At 38.0% G+C, this 17,111-nt stretch overlaps 2 protein-coding genes across 2 annotated transcripts in view; one reads left to right on the plus strand and one right to left on the minus strand.

The window, feature by feature from the left end:
- The window catches only part of LOC141421230 (inhibitor of Bruton tyrosine kinase-like), a 1,912,155-nt gene that overhangs the window by 1,445,235 nt on the left and 449,809 nt on the right, over window positions 1-17,111 (minus strand). The window lies entirely within an intron of this gene.
- Window positions 1-17,111, plus strand: part of LOC141421248 (uncharacterized) — a 158,256-nt gene that overhangs the window by 63,017 nt on the left and 78,128 nt on the right. The window contains exon 4 of the mRNA XM_074066914.1: window positions 15,177-15,365. Within this exon, the coding sequence (XP_073923015.1) occupies window positions 15,177-15,365 (189 nt within the window). The remainder of the gene's footprint in view (window positions 1-15,176; window positions 15,366-17,111) is intronic.

Consider the following 17,111-nt stretch of genomic DNA (forward strand, 5'->3'; position numbering starts at 1 on the left):
AAGGGTATGGGTCTAGTGTTGCCAGGTTCTTCCAATTTTCAAGAGAAACTGGAAATCTGTTACCACTAATTATATGTGTAATACATACATGGGTAAAGAAAACTATTTTTGCAAAACTATTCACTTCTAACCTCAGTGACCATCTCCCTAGAGGTGGGAATGAGTGTTGTTTGGTGCTGGGAATTGAACCAGTGGCCTTGAGCACGCTAAGGGATGAGAATTTTTAAAGTACGGCTCTCTCCCTTTCCATCCCAACACACACAGAACGATGCTTAGTACCAGATGGACATTCAGAGATTTCCTGTTTGCCTCAGACACCTTTTTCCTATAACCAATTGCTTTTTTTTTCCTTTGCAGTTCCTTAAGTATGTAGATTCTGTGCAGAAATGGTTCCTAGTAGAGTATCCTGTGCATTCTACCTTAAGGTGGGGTCAGTCTCTCTGGGCACATCCATTGTGCAGATCACAGGTGGAAGGTACATTAGGTTACTCACACCCACAAACAGCTTCCTAAAGCATCCCTTATGGCTTCCCATTGAAGTGGATCTACCTGCATAATCCATGCAGGCAGCCTAATTAAATTCTTTCATTACTTTTCAAGTAATCACAGTCTCTGAAGGATTAAAAATGCCTCTTGTGCTGGGCAGCAGCAACTTCACATTCTTAACTTAGTCAGTTAGCTTCCTGTTTTCCTTGCCTTTCTCCTTGACTAGATGATTTTTTTCCTTGAATATATCTAACTTGTTTGTGATCTCCAACCCAGGTCATAGTCATTACTCATAAATGTTAAATGGAAAAGGACAGGTACTGTTCTAGATGAAATTTCTTTGTTACTACTGTTACTATATCCTAGAAACACAAATATTCATCACACCCAGGTGAATATCATCTTAAAAGATTTGGAGAGCTTGGGTCACCACTGTTAATTTCCCTACCAGATGATTAGTGGTGGGTGATAGTGACTTTTATTCTTCATCCCATTACTCTATCCCTTTGCTGAACTCACAGGATCTGTCTAAATAGGTTTCTTCTCGAACGCTGCATTGGTTTGCTGACTTGTCAGTTGTTCTTCCCCACTAGCATGTATGTTCCATGCAAGAAAGAACATTATTGATCTGGTTCTCACAATCCTTAATGTCTAGGACAAGGATGCCATGTTGAATGAGTGTATTTATAACCCAACTTTGTTTTACTCTTTGCATGTGTTTTTTCTTCTTTTCTTCCTTCTTTCTCTTTGGGTTTTTTTTTTTTTTTTTCTGATGTCTGTAGCACTCTGCATCTCCTTAGGGTAGCAGTACTTCATTCACAGTGGATAGACTTCATTCAGTTGACTCCCATTATTATTTTCTTGATTAGGATGGCAGTCCCATATGCTGCAGAGCAGTGGAACTAGGATAGGATTGCAAAAGGAAGACCCGTTTCCTTCCCCTCATCGGTCTAGGAGAAAAGATACACCTCTTTGAATTCCCTCATAGGTTTGCACAATGAAATAAGAGGCCATTTGAGGAAAAGCTTTGTAAAATACATTGTAATGGACGTGCTTTTGCATATGTAAGCTGATATCCTGACATGCTCATTTGCCTTTCAATCCTGGTCACTTCAAGTGGGAGGAGTCACTCCTAGGGAGCTGATTTCCAATAACCTCCTCTACCACCTTCACAGCAGTCCTGTGAAGTGGGTAGACCTATCGCATTTTAAAGATGAAGATACAGGTCTCAGAAATGTAGAATTTTGCCTATGGAGTAAAGGCAAAGACAGGCTCAGACCTAGATCTTCTGATAACAAATGTAGACTTCTTTTCACCATCCACCTGTCCATCAGGTGGGGGCAGGGTAGAAGTAACTACTGTGTCCTGGCCTGCAGCTTCTGGATGATGATCTTGATCACATGGGCTTGAATGTCTTTGTAATTTGTTAATGTGTGATCCCATTAAGTTTGTACTAGTGTTAATTGGGTTCATATTAAAGTTGTATTCGATTGATAGATTTTTTCTTCCCTATCAAACAGCTAGTTAGGTCAGAAGTTATTTATTTTCTGGGACATGCTGATTAAAAAGAGGTTGACACTGAATGACAGAAGAGCTGATTGAATGAGGCAGAGTCTGCATTTGCATATGAACCTTGAGTCTGACCTGGATTTGTAGATTATTCGCTGACAACCCAAGACATAGACTAGGGATGCCCATGTACCCACTCATCTCACTCCTATGGGGATTTCACAGTCACCAGATGCTGGATCCTCATCATGGCATTCTAGCTTGTTGCTACTTGGGAATCTCACATGAACCTGTAAAAACTCTTCAGTTACCCAACAGGACCTCGTGCAGCTGCCTGTGAAAATCGAGATAATTCTGGCATTTGGGGAGCAGTTTAATAGGGCTCTGATTACAGATTGCATGCACCTGGTGCTGTTTTTGTATCGAGGCTGAGGGGTACAGTTCCAAAGACAAGATCTGGGCTTATCAGATTCCTATTTTCCTACCCTGTTGTGTGCCAGGGCCTGGAATGGGTACCGAGAAGCCCTTACAACAGCTGATTTAGGCACTGGTGTGGTTAGAATGTACCGTTAGGAGAAGACCAGCACTAGAACATTAATTCCCAGACTAATAATGCACGTGCACCTTTGCCCAGGGTGTGTTCTCCTGCCAGTGGTTCAGAGCACCAAGACTGTTGAAGGGGCTTCTGTGGTTGGGGTCAGTACAGAGTCCTGTGGGTTAGGAAGTGGTCAAAGTTATTCTGTGATTCTTGGATTACCCCAGGCTGTTCTACTTGGGCAGACTATCATTGCTTTTGGCCTCCACAACCAAGTGAGAAAACACAAACTGTGAAAATTCAAGGCAAAAAAGGTGACAGCCAAACACCTATGGGCTAGAGGGATTCTAGTCCAGTACTTAATTTTGTGCCATTTCCTAAGAAAAGGAATGAATCTGAGAAGTGTCTGTACTGCAGTTAATCATGTTTTCTGTTTCTTTTTGTTCTGCCACTATGCCACTGCTATCTAACTTGGAACTGCTGTAATATTTTATGTAATTATCTCAGGCTTCTCTGATTTTTACTTAAAAGAGCATTGCAGTAAAGTTCAGAGCAATGTCTAGTCCAAACCTTAGCTTTGTTATTTTTCAGGTGTATGGCTTTGGAATTACCCTCTACCTCAGCTTCTAAATGAGAAAATTGGATGAAGTAGATAATCACCAAGATCACTGGCATCTATTGAATTTTGAAGCTTAGGAATGCCAAAATTCTGCCCTGCCCCTGCTTTTCAGCCTCAGTATAAGCTATGGGTGGGTAAGGCCTGAAAAGGTATCAAGGAATGGTTGTTGGTTGGCTCATTTGTGAAGATCTTGCTGAGATCCTTCTCACTCTCAGTAAAGTGGAATGGATTAAATTCCCTTGCAGAGCCTTTTAAATGGTGAAACTCAAGGCATTGCTTCTAGGCAAGCTAAAATTGCTTAAGTGCTGGCAGCAAAAGATGGAAGGCACAGAAATTGTGAGGGGGAGGTAACAAAGAGGGTCCAAGTTTTTGCTTTTGAAATGCCAGAGGGGGGTAATACAGTAAAGGAAGTGGAAAGAGGAATTTCCCTTGAGAACCAGCAGAAACCTTTGAAATATGTGCCTTTCATATTTAAGCGTTTTCTGGTTTGGAAAATAGCCTACAAGGTTCATAAAACTGCCTTGTGGAAGCCATCCAAGATCTCAGGAGTTGACTCTCATTGCAAACTGCAGGAATTGAAGGAGAGAGGCCAACAGCTGTGATGAGGCTCAGTGGGCACTGTCCTGTTTATGGAGACAGAGATCTATTGTAGAATCTCTCTGCCAGTGTATTGTCAGCTCCCCAGTTTAATTTGTGGAATCAAAACAGCTCTATCCTAACAAGACTGTGTGATCTTTGCCAAGTCAACAGCGTGACATGCACACTAGAGATGAATAAATATCAAGAAAGAATGACTTCAGACTATAGCCCAACTCATTATCTTTGTAGCTGTTGGGCAGAGATGATAATAATATCTTGCCTACCAGAAATCAAGGCCGATCAGAGGCAAAATTGTGAAGCAGTTGAATTTTGAATACCAAAGTCATGTACTAAGTATATGCCTCTCTGTGTCAATATTTGAGGCAATGACAGGGGAAAGTATTTTTGGAGGCTGGAGATAAACCTTTCTACTACCATTCTGATTATACTGCACAGGCATAAATTCACAAAGTTGACCATTGGGGAGACCAATTAAAAGTTAGAATTATAGTCCTTGGTGAGATCCTTATGAGATCATAAGTATTAATGAACCTTATTGAAAAATTTATTTAAAAATTGAGGCATTGAAGAACAGAGTGTCTTGACTTTTAAATCAACAAGGTTTAAAATCGGCCCAGGAAGCATGCCACTTCTGTGCTGTGTCCCGCCGTGAAAGACTTCCTGGGAGAGCATAACACTGACTTGTCATTTCCAGAAACTCACTAACTGAAGCTTCCCAAGAAGTTGTAATGTGGGATCCTCCAAATCAGGGATTCAAGTAGGGGGTATTATTTTAAAAATTGGTGTTAACTGGGTGCCCATGGTTCATGCCTGTATCCTACCTACTTGGGGGCAGAGATCAGGAGGATTGCAGTTCGAAGCCAGCCTGGGCAAATTTTTTGCCATACCGTATCTCAAAAAAAAAATAAAATAAAATAAAAAAATCAGTGCAAAAACAGGGCTGGTAGAGTGGCTTAAGTGGTATTGCACCTGCCAAGCAAGTGTGAAACCCTGTGTTCAAACCCCAGTACTGCCCACCCTCCAAATGTTAGATTTAGAAACTATTTTAAGGCAGTTATGCTTTGCTTTAAAAAAGAAACCAGAAAACACATATACTCATTTCAGCTATATTTTAGCTTTTTATAGGTTTCATACACTTAAAAAAAAATGAAGGTTCACTCTATAGGCTCATTCTGTTTTTAGTGTATGTTCCAGGTCTGTTCCAAAACAGAATTAGCTTAATCAAAAAAACTTAAAATTCCCCTAAGATTCAACTGAAGAAAATAACTGGTAGAAAAGTCTAATCTTGTATGTTCTGGAGAATTTTTTTTCTTTATTATTAATTGTAGGTTTTTTAAAAGTCCATAATTTCTGGGGGGAGGTTGCCCAAATAATGTATACACATGTAAGGAAATGTCAAAACAATAAAATGAAATTAAAAAGAATCCATAATTTCTGAAATAAATTAAACTGTGTTCAAAGGCAAGGTAATTAACTATTGCCTAACCGTCTGCTTCCTTTATGTATGGGGTGAGTGCCTTTTGCATCTTCTGTCTTTTCTTCAGCATAAGTAAAACAAGCACACCAATTCAGCAAGTAACACAGAGCCTGACACATATGAGGATGTCTGTTTTCATGTGAGAGCAATGCTTGTGTGGTTGTTGTCTGTGTGTGCACATAGTTGGGATAGGTTTGGTTCTTTTCAGTGCTCTCTGCTGTAATTGATGTTCTCAGGCCAATATATTGTTTACTTAGTTTTCCAGCTAGCCTTTGGACACTTCAGTTACATAGCTCTTTATAGTTTGTTTTATCTTACTACCCATTGTTCTTTGTTTATGGTTAAACTCACTTGTTTTTTTTTTGTTTTTTTTTTTGCGGTACTGGGACTTGAACTCAGGGCTGTCACCTTGAGCCACCTCACCAGCCCCTATTTTTGTGAAGGGTTTTTTGAGAGAGGGTCTTGCAGAAACTATTTGCCTGGGTTGGCTTTGAACCATGATCATCCTGATCTCTGCCTTCTGAGTAGCTAGGATTATAGGCGTGAGCCACTGGTGCCCAGCTAAACTCACTTTTTAAGGCCTGTCTTGAGTTTAGATTGATGATCCTGTCATAATCCTGTGCGTACATTATAGCCTAGTCTTCCCGTTGGTATTTTATTTCTACTTCTTACTGTAGAAGGGGTATGCGGGTGCTTTAAGAACCAACTTAACTGGTCCTTGGAATTTAGACTTACTTAAGATTCTATTATCATAATGAAGGATGCTTGTGATATCTTCATCGCACCTTTAAAAAAAAAACAACCCTCCAAATGGCATATCCTGCATGTTATGGTGTGAATCTGAAATGTCCCTCAAAGGCCATGTATTTAAGGCTAAGTCACTAGCCTAAGGTGCTATTGAGTGATGGTGGAACCTTTAAGAGGTGAGACCTAATGGGATGAAATCACATCATTGAGGGTGTCCCCTCGCCCCTTCCTCTTTCTCTTCTTTTGCTACTAATCTACCATGAGGTTAGCATTCTTATTTGCCACTTGCTCCCTGCCCTGATACTCTGTCTTGCCACAGGCCCAAAGGTAACAGGGGCAAGCAAAGTTGTACAGAAACCATGAGCCAAATAAACCTTCCTTCCTTTAAATTGTTTAATCTTAGGTATTTGTCACAGTGACAGAAAGCTGACTTAATACCTTAAAAAATCCTGTGTATCCCATGTGTAGCTTTGTTGGTGGTATTTTTTGGCTTTTTCATATTGTTTGTTAAAATGAGGAGGTAGTGATTAACAAGAAGGTTAAAAAGTACAGCTGCAATGCAAATGAACATATAAACCCAAGCCTCGTGGTAAATCAGGGTTCGTTCTTTGGATATTAAACCTACAAGAGGAATGTACTTACCAAACTTATAAACAAGGGAAGAGGAGATGAAAATAGTCTGGGTTTACAGTTGAAGCAAACATGAGTCAGTGGTTCAGAGAATCCTGTGAACATATTTCTCCTGAGAAGGAGAGTTTATATACACAGGGAAAAGAAAGCCGAACGAGCCCAATATTGGAAAAGAGAGTCCTCGTTTCTCTCCTTAAAGAGTTAATTATGACTGTGGCTGTTGTATGGTAGTGTTGTTTTTCCACTGCTCCCAAGGTACCTGTCGCTAGGAGAAAGCACAAGCTGGTACACTGTTCACCAAAGGCTGTGGACCCTGGGGTGGCCCTGCAGTTGCTCAGAGGAAAGGTGCCATTTCCTTTTCAGGCCGAGAGGACTCATGACTATTCATAGTATTTACTCTGCTTTCTCACAACTCTTTGAAGGTGGGAAATTAATAATTTCCCATTGGTTACCAATAACGACTAAACTGAAGTAAAAAAGCAAAAGCAATAATTGAATCTCAATAATATGTTTTTACATAACTTCCAGGTTTGAGAACATGTACCTTAAAACTAAAATGTTTGTAGAAATACTCTAGTCTGGCTAGAGTGGAGTAAGCAATAGATTCTGTCACCTAATTTCATGTTTCAAAATCCAGGGATAATTTTATTAACATGTTGGCAAACATTTTTTCTGGACATCTCCTGTGCATATAATTATACAATTGTACATCCATTAGTTTATTTTCTGTTTGGTAACCTTTTTGTTTTCACTCTGTTATTTTGTGGTCATCTTCCCAAGTCAGTATCTATAGGTCTGTGCCATAATTTTAAAAGGACATGTAAATATTCCATCAGATTGATGGGATATACTTTATTTAACCAATGAAGATTGGTGAATATCTAGATTGTTTATAATGTTTTGCTCTTAAGAGTGAATGTGAGGTAAGCACGCATCTACAATACACAAGTGTGCACGTTCACACATTTCTCTAATAGTTAGTGGTTCAGAGTTTCAATTCAAATACTAATCTCTGTGAGGGACAAATTATAACACTTTCTCATAATCCTTAGACAAATAGGGGTCAGCTAAAAATGGCACAGTTTGCCATTTATTAAGTACAAATATCTAAAGATTCTACTTTATAGTCTTGAAGAAAACTACATTTAGTGGCTATTTTGATTCTACATTTGGGATTGAATATGGAAATACTTTGTGAATTCATGCAGTGTTGTACAAACTTTAGTGATTCATTACCAGTGCTTGTTTTGGAATATAAATAGTTCAGTAAATAGAGGGTAGAAACTCCTAAAGACAATGTTTCTCAGCCTGGTGGTGCAGCAGAATAAATTGAAAAGGCCAGTAGGGAAACAAGTCTCCAGCCCTGGCCCCTGTGCCCCTGAATCTCTGATCAGGACCTGGGCTCCCCAGGTGATGTTGACGTAGTCTTTATTTGGAGTTCCTCCTCTAAGATATTTCTTTGCCTGTCTTCAAATATTTTTCTAGCAGTCTAGAGCATATTTTTAGCTTTTATTCTTATTTCTGTTTTTTCCTGTTTAGAAGTTTCTGGCTCCTTCAAGGATGTTCCTGCAGGAATTTTTGTGTACCTTATTAATTCAGTCTAGACTTTGTAAAGTTTTTGAATCCTGCTGTTCCTATCCCATGGAAAGCCCATTCCATGGTCCTTATTGTTTATATGATTGAACTTGTAGCGATTGTAGTTATAAACTTTGAATGTTGTCACCAAAGTTATTTGTCTCTTTTTGTGGCTTATCTGATTCCCCCTTTAGCTTCTACTTGTAAGAACTGTTAGTTAAAAGGATTAGTTGAACTACATGGAAACATTATTTGGCAGAAGACTAAATTTTTTTCCTTGTTTATTATTTACCTGCATGCTTACATGCTATGAAAAGAGGAGCACTTTCATCTTGGAAAGCTATCTTATTAGAGTAATATTGGCTAAGAAAAAGTTTCGCGTATTTAAAATCAGTAAACCTTAAGTGAACTTTTATAAAGTGGTTAAATTGATATGAGATTATCTCATTGATCCTAATAAACGAAATCAGAGAAAGCAAAATTGATTTTATTTTCAGAGCAAATTGCATATGTTCTGACTCCGTGATGAAGTTTTTAGACTTGAGCAAAATTAACATTTTTAGATAATATTTAGGTTTAAAAATTGTGTAATAACATCTGGATTTCAACATTTAGTATGTATATACCATGGAGTTTGAGGGAAGTAATTTCACATTTTTCTACTTTGGTTTCAACACTTACAACATTGATCCTTTCTTGGCTGAGGTCAAGACCTGAGGCATGGAGAAGAAACAAATACATCTCAGCTTCAATCATCTTCAACTGGACAGCATGCTAAAATATTACACTAGACAGTAGAGATGGTTGATTCCAGCAGAACTGGAGCTCTTTCAGGGAGACTTCTAAATCAGTCTGGCTAGAGATGGTGAAGCCCCAAACTAAGGCAGAGGAAATGAGAATGAAGAAAAACTGGTGGAACCAGAAATATTACATCCACAGGACTTGATGATTGGTTGGTTGTTGTGGGGAGTTGGAAGGTTTGAGGAGAAAGGAAGAATCTAAGTTAACTCTCAGTGAAAATTCTCAGTTGATAATTAGATATATGGCTTTAAAAGTAGGATGGCTATCTGAGCTGGACATGTAATTTTTCTTTGTGTTAGTCAGCTTTCCATCACTGTGACAAAATACCCAGGAAAATTCAGCTTAAAAGGAGGAAAGGTATTTTTGTCTCAGGGTTTCAGAGATTTCAGTTCATGGTCAGTTCCACTGGTTTGGGCCCGTGGTAAGGCAAAAAAATCGTGGTAGAGAGTACTTAGTGGAGCAAAGCTACTCACCTCAGGGCTTCCAGGAAGCTGAGAGAGAGAGAGAGGAAGAAGGTCTGGGTCCCAATATCCCTTGCAAGGACCTTCCTGCAATGACCTCATTTCCTTCTACTAGGCCTCACCTTTTGAAGACTGTACCATCTCCCCATAGCACCACAGGCTGACCTGTGCCTTTACAACCTGGCCTATTGGGGGGCATTTACGATCCAAACCATAACAGTCTCATCAGGTTACAGGTGAAAATTAAAGTTGCACTTGTAGAATTTTAAAAATAAAGTGGCAATATAGAGAAGCCCAATTTTAGAAAATAATCTCACTTCTTTTATTTCTGTTATTTGGGTTTACCTCACTGGAGCTCCCATGTCTAGGGAAGACCAGCTGGTTCTCCCCCAAAGTCTTCTACTATGACATTACTTTACTTATAATGTCAATGCCTCTGACCTGGATATTACCATGTTGAGCACATCCACTTCAGAGTTGAATCATATTTACTACTTTATGAAGGTGACATCTAAAACCAGGACAGAATACTTGCCTTGGCACAGCCAGGGCCAAAACATGCTCAGAAGATTGTATGTTAAATGTAGGCTCATAAGGAAGAAGTAGATAGTGTTAGATAAATCAAGCATCTGTTAGTATTCAGCCGAACAGATGACACTATTACCTCACTAGAGGAGCTTTTTCTCAAATGAGAAATAGTTAAGGCGTGTAGAATTGCCTGTATGATAATGAAAGCCTTGCCAGTGGCAAGTTTTGATTTGCTAGAGTTCCTCTTCCTCTGCCTAGTCTCCTGACCACAGAGGACAAATAGCAACTGTAGCAAAAATGCTAGTGTTAAAGCACAAAAACATCTTATGCTTTTTCCCCACTTTACTTACTTCATCTGCCAGGTCACTGAGATCACTTGAGTGTCTAACTTCCTTAAAGGATAATCTTATTTCCTGTTTACTTGGGTGGTAAATGGCCATCTTCTCACAGTAGCCCCGGTACTAATAAAAGTGGATATGAATGGATTTTATATGACTGAAAGAAAGACAGTTTTGATCAAGATTTTCTTCATCTAAATGTGAGTAGTTTCTGCAATCATCACTTAAGGCAACCAGCTGCTTTGACTTGCAAATCATATTGTAGGTTTGTTTCTTGGATAGAAAAGCTTTATAATTATATCCTATAGAAGCTTTGGAGCAAGAAAAGGACAAGCTTCCATGGGATAGTGTAGGTTGGAGTAACACATAGTCATTGGTGCATCATTGCTGTTTTATTTATGTTATTTCCTTCCAATGTACACCTGGTTCTGGGCTGGATATTGATTTGCCTTCAGCAAGATGTAAGACCTGATAAAGCTAAAGGTTAAATCATGAGGGAAAAAATACTGTGCATTATTTTTCAGTATTCTCTCTTGAAATGATCCTTCCTTTCCAAACCCATCACTTCCTTTCTAGGCTAGATTTTAGTTCTTTTTTATGCTAATATATTTTAAAATTGTTGGCAGGATGACTGCATGGCAGCCAGAGAGCCAGTTAGAGAATTAAAAAAAAACAAAAACCAAGATTTCTTATTTTGTGTGTAATAAAAGAGGGCTCCAGGAGTTTACCATTTTTGAAAGGCTCTCCATGCTGAATTTAGATGAACAATCAGATTTGGAACACTCTTGTAGAGATATAATTCATTGCCCTAAAGCTACAACAGTACCCCTTTTCCTTTCTGATTCTTTCCCTTCTAGCCCACTGTACATTACCACTCCCAGGTGACATTAAAAAACATACACACATGTGCACAGCATGCAATCTTTTGATACCATCGCCCTGAACAGAAAATTTGGTAATTTCCCATAGAATGAATCTGACAGTCTATTAGTGAATTTCTTGAGAGTGAAGCCTATAAATCCTTCAACTTCATAACACTTATGACAGAGTTTTCCACTTAAGAGACCATTTATTCATATGTAGAGAGTTTCATATTCATGAGTGAGAAAAGCGAGACTTTGGTGGATAAAGTTGGGTTTCACTTTTACAGATACCTTCTGGTATGGATGGTACATTTATTTAATTGCTACAGGTTCAGAAGGTTTTTTATTATTCATATGATAGTAGGAGAGTTAAAAACTTTCTACTTTTAGGCAACTTTTTATTATTCAGGGACTTGAATAAGTGGTCTGCACACATTGATCTATTCAACTCTTCAGTTCCAAGACCGAGGGGAAGATATCTCCATGTTGCAGTAAGTAAACTGAGGGTCAGGAATTTTGAGATTTATCAATAAATCTAATAGGGCTTATGTGTGAAACTAAAATTTAAGCCTCGGCTTGTTTGTTTCCAAAACGTGGGCTCAATGAAATTACTGGTTTTATCTTTCCTACACCCTACCCCCAAATTTGTTCTTGACCACTGAATATCAGTGTGAAAAAACAAAAGGTCATTTCTATTGCTTACCAGTTTTTGACGGAAAAGATTAAGATTTCCTAAGAGTTTGGTAAATTTTTTTTTCTGATAGATTTTAGACAACAAAACCATAGCTATTTCTTTTAACTACCATTTGAGAAAAAATGTGAATCTGAAATGAAAAAGCAAAAGCTATGCTAGTTGGGAGGTGCTGGTCTGACAATGCATGGTGAGCTTGGAAACATAGTTTTCTTTCTACCTTGCTTAGAGAGTAGTTTGAAATCAACATGCTGTTTCACCAGAACTCCCAGCCATAAAGCTAGGCTCTGGACCCAAACACTGGCCCACAGCAGGAGAAACAGGTAGATAAATAGATAGGAAAATAATTTATTAAATTGTACCAGTTTTTATCAAAACTTGGAAGAAAAAAGTTCTCAGTCTGTCTCTGCCTTGCCCAAAGCAGTCTTACAACTTACTGAAAAAGATTAAACAAAGTTTAGGAAGTATGCATGGGTAGATTTTGCTGTGTGCCTTAATCTCTTCTTTCACTTTGCTTCTTTTCTCTATCTTTATTCTTGAAGGCCTTACTCCTTTACAGTTCTTTAAAACCTTGCTTCTAAAGTCTTTCTTTAAAACTTTGCTCCTTTTCTGTTCTTTAAAGTCTCTTTCCTTAGACTCACACTGTCCCTTCTTTAGCTTTTCTTTAGCATAATCTCTCTTAGAGTCTTTGCCTTCAGACTTGCACCATCCCATCAGACTTGCACTGTCCCATGTTCTCTCTGTAGATTTCTTAAAGTCTCAGTGCTCAGACTTGCAAACAACAGCAGCCGTGTCTAAAACCTACAGCAGCCATGTCTAAAAACTACATTAGCATAACTCTTAAAGTCTCGGTCCTTAGGCTTGCACTGTCCTATGTTTTCTTTAGCTTAGCTTTTCTAAAGCCTATGTATAAAATTCTTAGTGCAGATTTGCACTGTCCCATGTTCTCTTTAACTTCTAGCATAACTCACCAGCATCATTCTCACAAGCAGCCCACCAATCAGTCCATCCCCCATCAAAAAAACCTTCCATCAATCCCCCATCAAAAAAACCTGCATCCTCCTTCAGCAGGTCTTTTATATCCAGTGGTAAACAAGGACTTGGAGCAGCAGTTCTTGGGGAGGGGCGTAACATTGTAACAAGAGAAACCTGCATTGCTACTTCTCTGAATGTAAACAGTTTAGGAAAAGCAGCTGTGCTGCATCTTGCTTTCTTGCCCTCTTCTGTGGCTGCAAACACAGCCTGCAGATTATTGGGCACAGCTGTGCTTATGTAGGCTTCTCATAATTCACTCCCCAGGGTGCCTCAGTTACCTGGGGAATAGTTTCTCTTGCAAGATGAGCCTTTTTCCTGGTACCAGTGCTCGGAGGGCAGGCCATTCTTACTCCCAGCATGGTATTTTCTTCAGGATTTTAACTCCTGCTTCTTTTTTTTAATATGTCCCTAAAGGTGAGAGATGAGATGCCTTGAAGCTAGAAAAGAACTAGCATGTGGTTCCCTCTTTTATTTTTTTTTTAAAGTCCTTGATAAATTACAGTACTCTACTAGATAAGTCATAGCCTTAAGCCTGGTGGGAGAGTTCTGTTTGCTAACTTGTAGGAAATCACAATATCAGTCAGTAGTCAACATATTAAAAACCAGACACTCCTGCCCTGTTGTCATTATTTTTTTTTCAGTGTGAAAAACCTGATAACAATGATAAAAAATGTCATGATCAGAGTATGAGATCTGAGTGTAGATCTATAAAATCTAGATCTATAGATATGTATTCTTGGCTCATATGTTGATTTGTATTCTTGATACCACTAGAATAACCTGCCCTATTTCAGAATTAAAACTAGGAGATATTTCTTTAACCAGTGAGATGCTCTTTTTAAATACATATTTTCCCCCACTGGAAGGTTACAGATGTAGACAGGCTAGAGGTGGGCAGCTGTATTGTTAACATTTGTGAATTTTGTGTTGGGAAGGATGTTCCCATGGTCTTCCATCATAAATCATCGGGATTTATGAGAAACCTTTGATGTGGTCAATTGTCGGTTCCTTAGAGACAGAAGCCATGTCTTCATTTTTAATTGTATCTCTAATACTGAGCATAAAGTGGCAAAGAACAAGAATCTGTTTACCAGTTGGTTCAATTTTCCAGCAGTGCGATCAACATTTCGAGCTGCATTACTACATATAGCAGTGATCTCTAGATACTCCGGCACAATCTGTATGATCAACCCAAAGGTTCTTCCTAAACCTTAATATATGATTTTTTTTAACTTCCCAAACAAATCTTGGCTACTAATTAATCACAGATATTTATACTAAAATGACAGAGTAGAGAAGGTTTGTTAAGTTGCTCTTGGTCCTTACAGAGGTAGGGTTCATATCCAGATTGACCTTGAACATGACAGACACAAGTAGAATTAAGACCATTAGGGAAGTACAACTTTCGGAAAACTAAATATAACATGGGAACTGTGTATGTGTGAGTTTGGTGGGGGGAGATTCATTGTGACTCAGCCACACACTGCTTTATTTTCTTAATTATTGGGCACCCACTGCCAGTTAACTACAGGAGGATAATACATGGGAACTGCTGGGTAACATTTCCAAAATACTAAGCATTAGTCAGATACTTTTTTGGAATTCCGTGTCTGCTTTGGGTGAAGGAAAATGTTGAGAATTTGGTGAGGTCCAGAGTCTGGCAACTAGATGCAGAGGAATGCTGGAAAATGAGGCTCATTGTAAGAGGGTGATAAATAAGAGTTCATTACTTAACTGATCAAAGACAGCTAAAGGAGGGGTAAATTAATGAACTTCTGCTGCTTATATAGTTATTATGTAGAAGATGATGCAGTTATTTCCACTATGAATGGAATTAGGGAAATGGATTTTATACTTGTGTTAAAGAAGATTTGGAAGAGGTGTAAAGAACTTCTTGACTTCAAGCATCATTGAACAGTGGAAAGACTCCTCAAATGGAAGTGAGAATTTGTGTTCTTACAAAAAGGAATGGGGCGGGTACAGCTTGCCAGTTAAAAGGAGGTACAATTGGGGTACAAGTTGACAAGGTTCCTAGATCCCATTTCATGCTGCTCGTTTCACCTTAGGTTTGACATTTTCAGGGAGTAAATACAGATTTCCTTTTCATTTGTAATTTTTCATAGCTACTAGAAATATGAAGACCTTGCCTTTTAAAGTTTCTATGATGTATTTCAAGCAAATAAGAGGTTAAACTGCATTTGACCTGCAAATGAAATTGCTGCTCACTCTTGTATGAGCTCTACAAATTGTCAGTTCCAAGTTTTCTTTTCTTTCTTTTTAGAAAATTCACTGTGTGCCCACCTCACTTGTTCTACAATGAGTGCAAAATCTGCCATCAGCAAGGAAATTTTTGCACCTCTTGATGAAAGAATGCTGGGAGCTGTCCAAGTCAAGAGGAGGACAAAGAAAAAGATTCCTTTTTTGGCAACTGGGGGTCAAGGCGAATATTTAACTTACATCTGTCTGTCAGGTAACGAAAACCAAATCTTACTATCATTAAAATAACTTCTGTTTTAAGATAGTTAATTCTTAGGTGTCTGTGAAGGTCATACTCATTTTGTAGATTGTTTCCTATTTTCTCTGTTGTCTTCCTATGATCCTTATTCACTAGTGGTCCCTCTATTTTTGAGGATTGCTTGTATTAAAAAGATAGTGTGGTTTAATTTTAATGTGTTTTTGTAGTTATTAAGAATTTTTGCAAAGGGCTTGACAGATACATTTCTTTGTTCATACTTTCCTTCTTAGGAAGTAGTCCAGCCTTTGGGGATTTTTGTTTTAGAATAGTTACTGGAATTTAGACAGTTGTCATTATTAGCAGCTTGAATTTCATTGACTTTTTTTCCTAGACCATTGCCAATAATTAGTAATAGCTTGTCTTGTGATAAATATTGATACCTTATGGAATGTAGGAAGGAAGATTCAGTTCACAATCAGTGCTTTGCCTGACAGACAGTGCCTTGTCAGGAATGAGCATCTGTTTTATTAAGCTTAGAGTTTTGTAGGATTATTATTTTTAGGAGATCTGTGGGATTTACTGTGGATTCATGCCAAGTTTTTTTTAGATAAAATTTGGATAAGTGTTTCATGGAGATATGGGTGCTGCTAATCTGAACACCTAGGGCATTTGTAATAGTTCTGATATTATTTCTTATAATGGGATGATGGAAGAATTAAGTTTGCTTTAATTCATCTTCTAAAAACCTTTCACTTGAGAATAAAACTTTATTTTTTGGGTATACTTTTAGATTTTAAAAATTAAGCCTGTTATCATTATTCACTTTAAGGTATAAATAACTTTTCATTAGACAGAACATGTAAATTTGTAAGACTTTATCTTAGATTAAAATGAAATAAGAATCTAGTATTTTGGTAAAAATGACTTTCCAGGTGAGAGAATTAGCCTTAGAAATATTGGTCTTTTTTTCCCAAATAAGAATTAGGTTAATAACATTTTATTATTGCTAGAAGATATTAGTGTGTCTTTCATGTTCTAAGCATATAATAGGAGCTCAGTTAATAACTTGAGATTAAGTGAAACAAAGAAGTAGCCTTTCCTAATACCTTCCTAGTGTTTTATTAATAAGCTTCAGATCTTTAAAACACTCATATTCTTAAGTTTAGATCCTAGAGTTTTGCTTGTACCAAGAGTGTATGAAGTGATGCCAATAAATTTTGTTTTGTGTTTAGGCTGAGCTGAACATTGATTGAGCTGAACATTGAACATAATGATTCTAATTTTATTAAGCTTTGCTCTCTCAATGTTTCTTTGAGATTTCCCATAGAAAGGTAGTTGAGGGAAGATGGATGGTTCAGAAGCCAGTTGAGTTTTGCCTAGTATAAACCTGTAACTAAAAGAGAACAGTTTTATTTGGAATGTAGGCCTGTGCTGTGTCTGCCTATTTCTGATCATAAACTCTGAGAGAGTGATAGAGATTCTGACAACCTCATCTCAGTGAAATAGCATAGCCATTTCCCCTGCCATAGAAGACAATGACCTGGGATTTATTGGAGAGCTGCATTTCCTTTACAAATTATCAAGACCTTCAGGTTTAAAGTCTGAAACTATAAGAATTGCTTTTTTTGTTGCATTCTAATAGAGGAAAAATCTCTTATTCTGAAAGTCTTTATCCTTTTCATGGTTTTGAATTTTGAGAGGATAAAAAAGTAGATCTAACATTTCAGCAGACAGTATAATGGAAATTTGGGGCAGGAAAAC

The sequence above is a fragment of the Castor canadensis genome, chromosome 3 (genome assembly GCF_047511655.1).
Source record: "Castor canadensis chromosome 3, mCasCan1.hap1v2, whole genome shotgun sequence".
Classification (NCBI taxonomy): domain Eukaryota; kingdom Metazoa; phylum Chordata; class Mammalia; order Rodentia; family Castoridae; genus Castor; species Castor canadensis.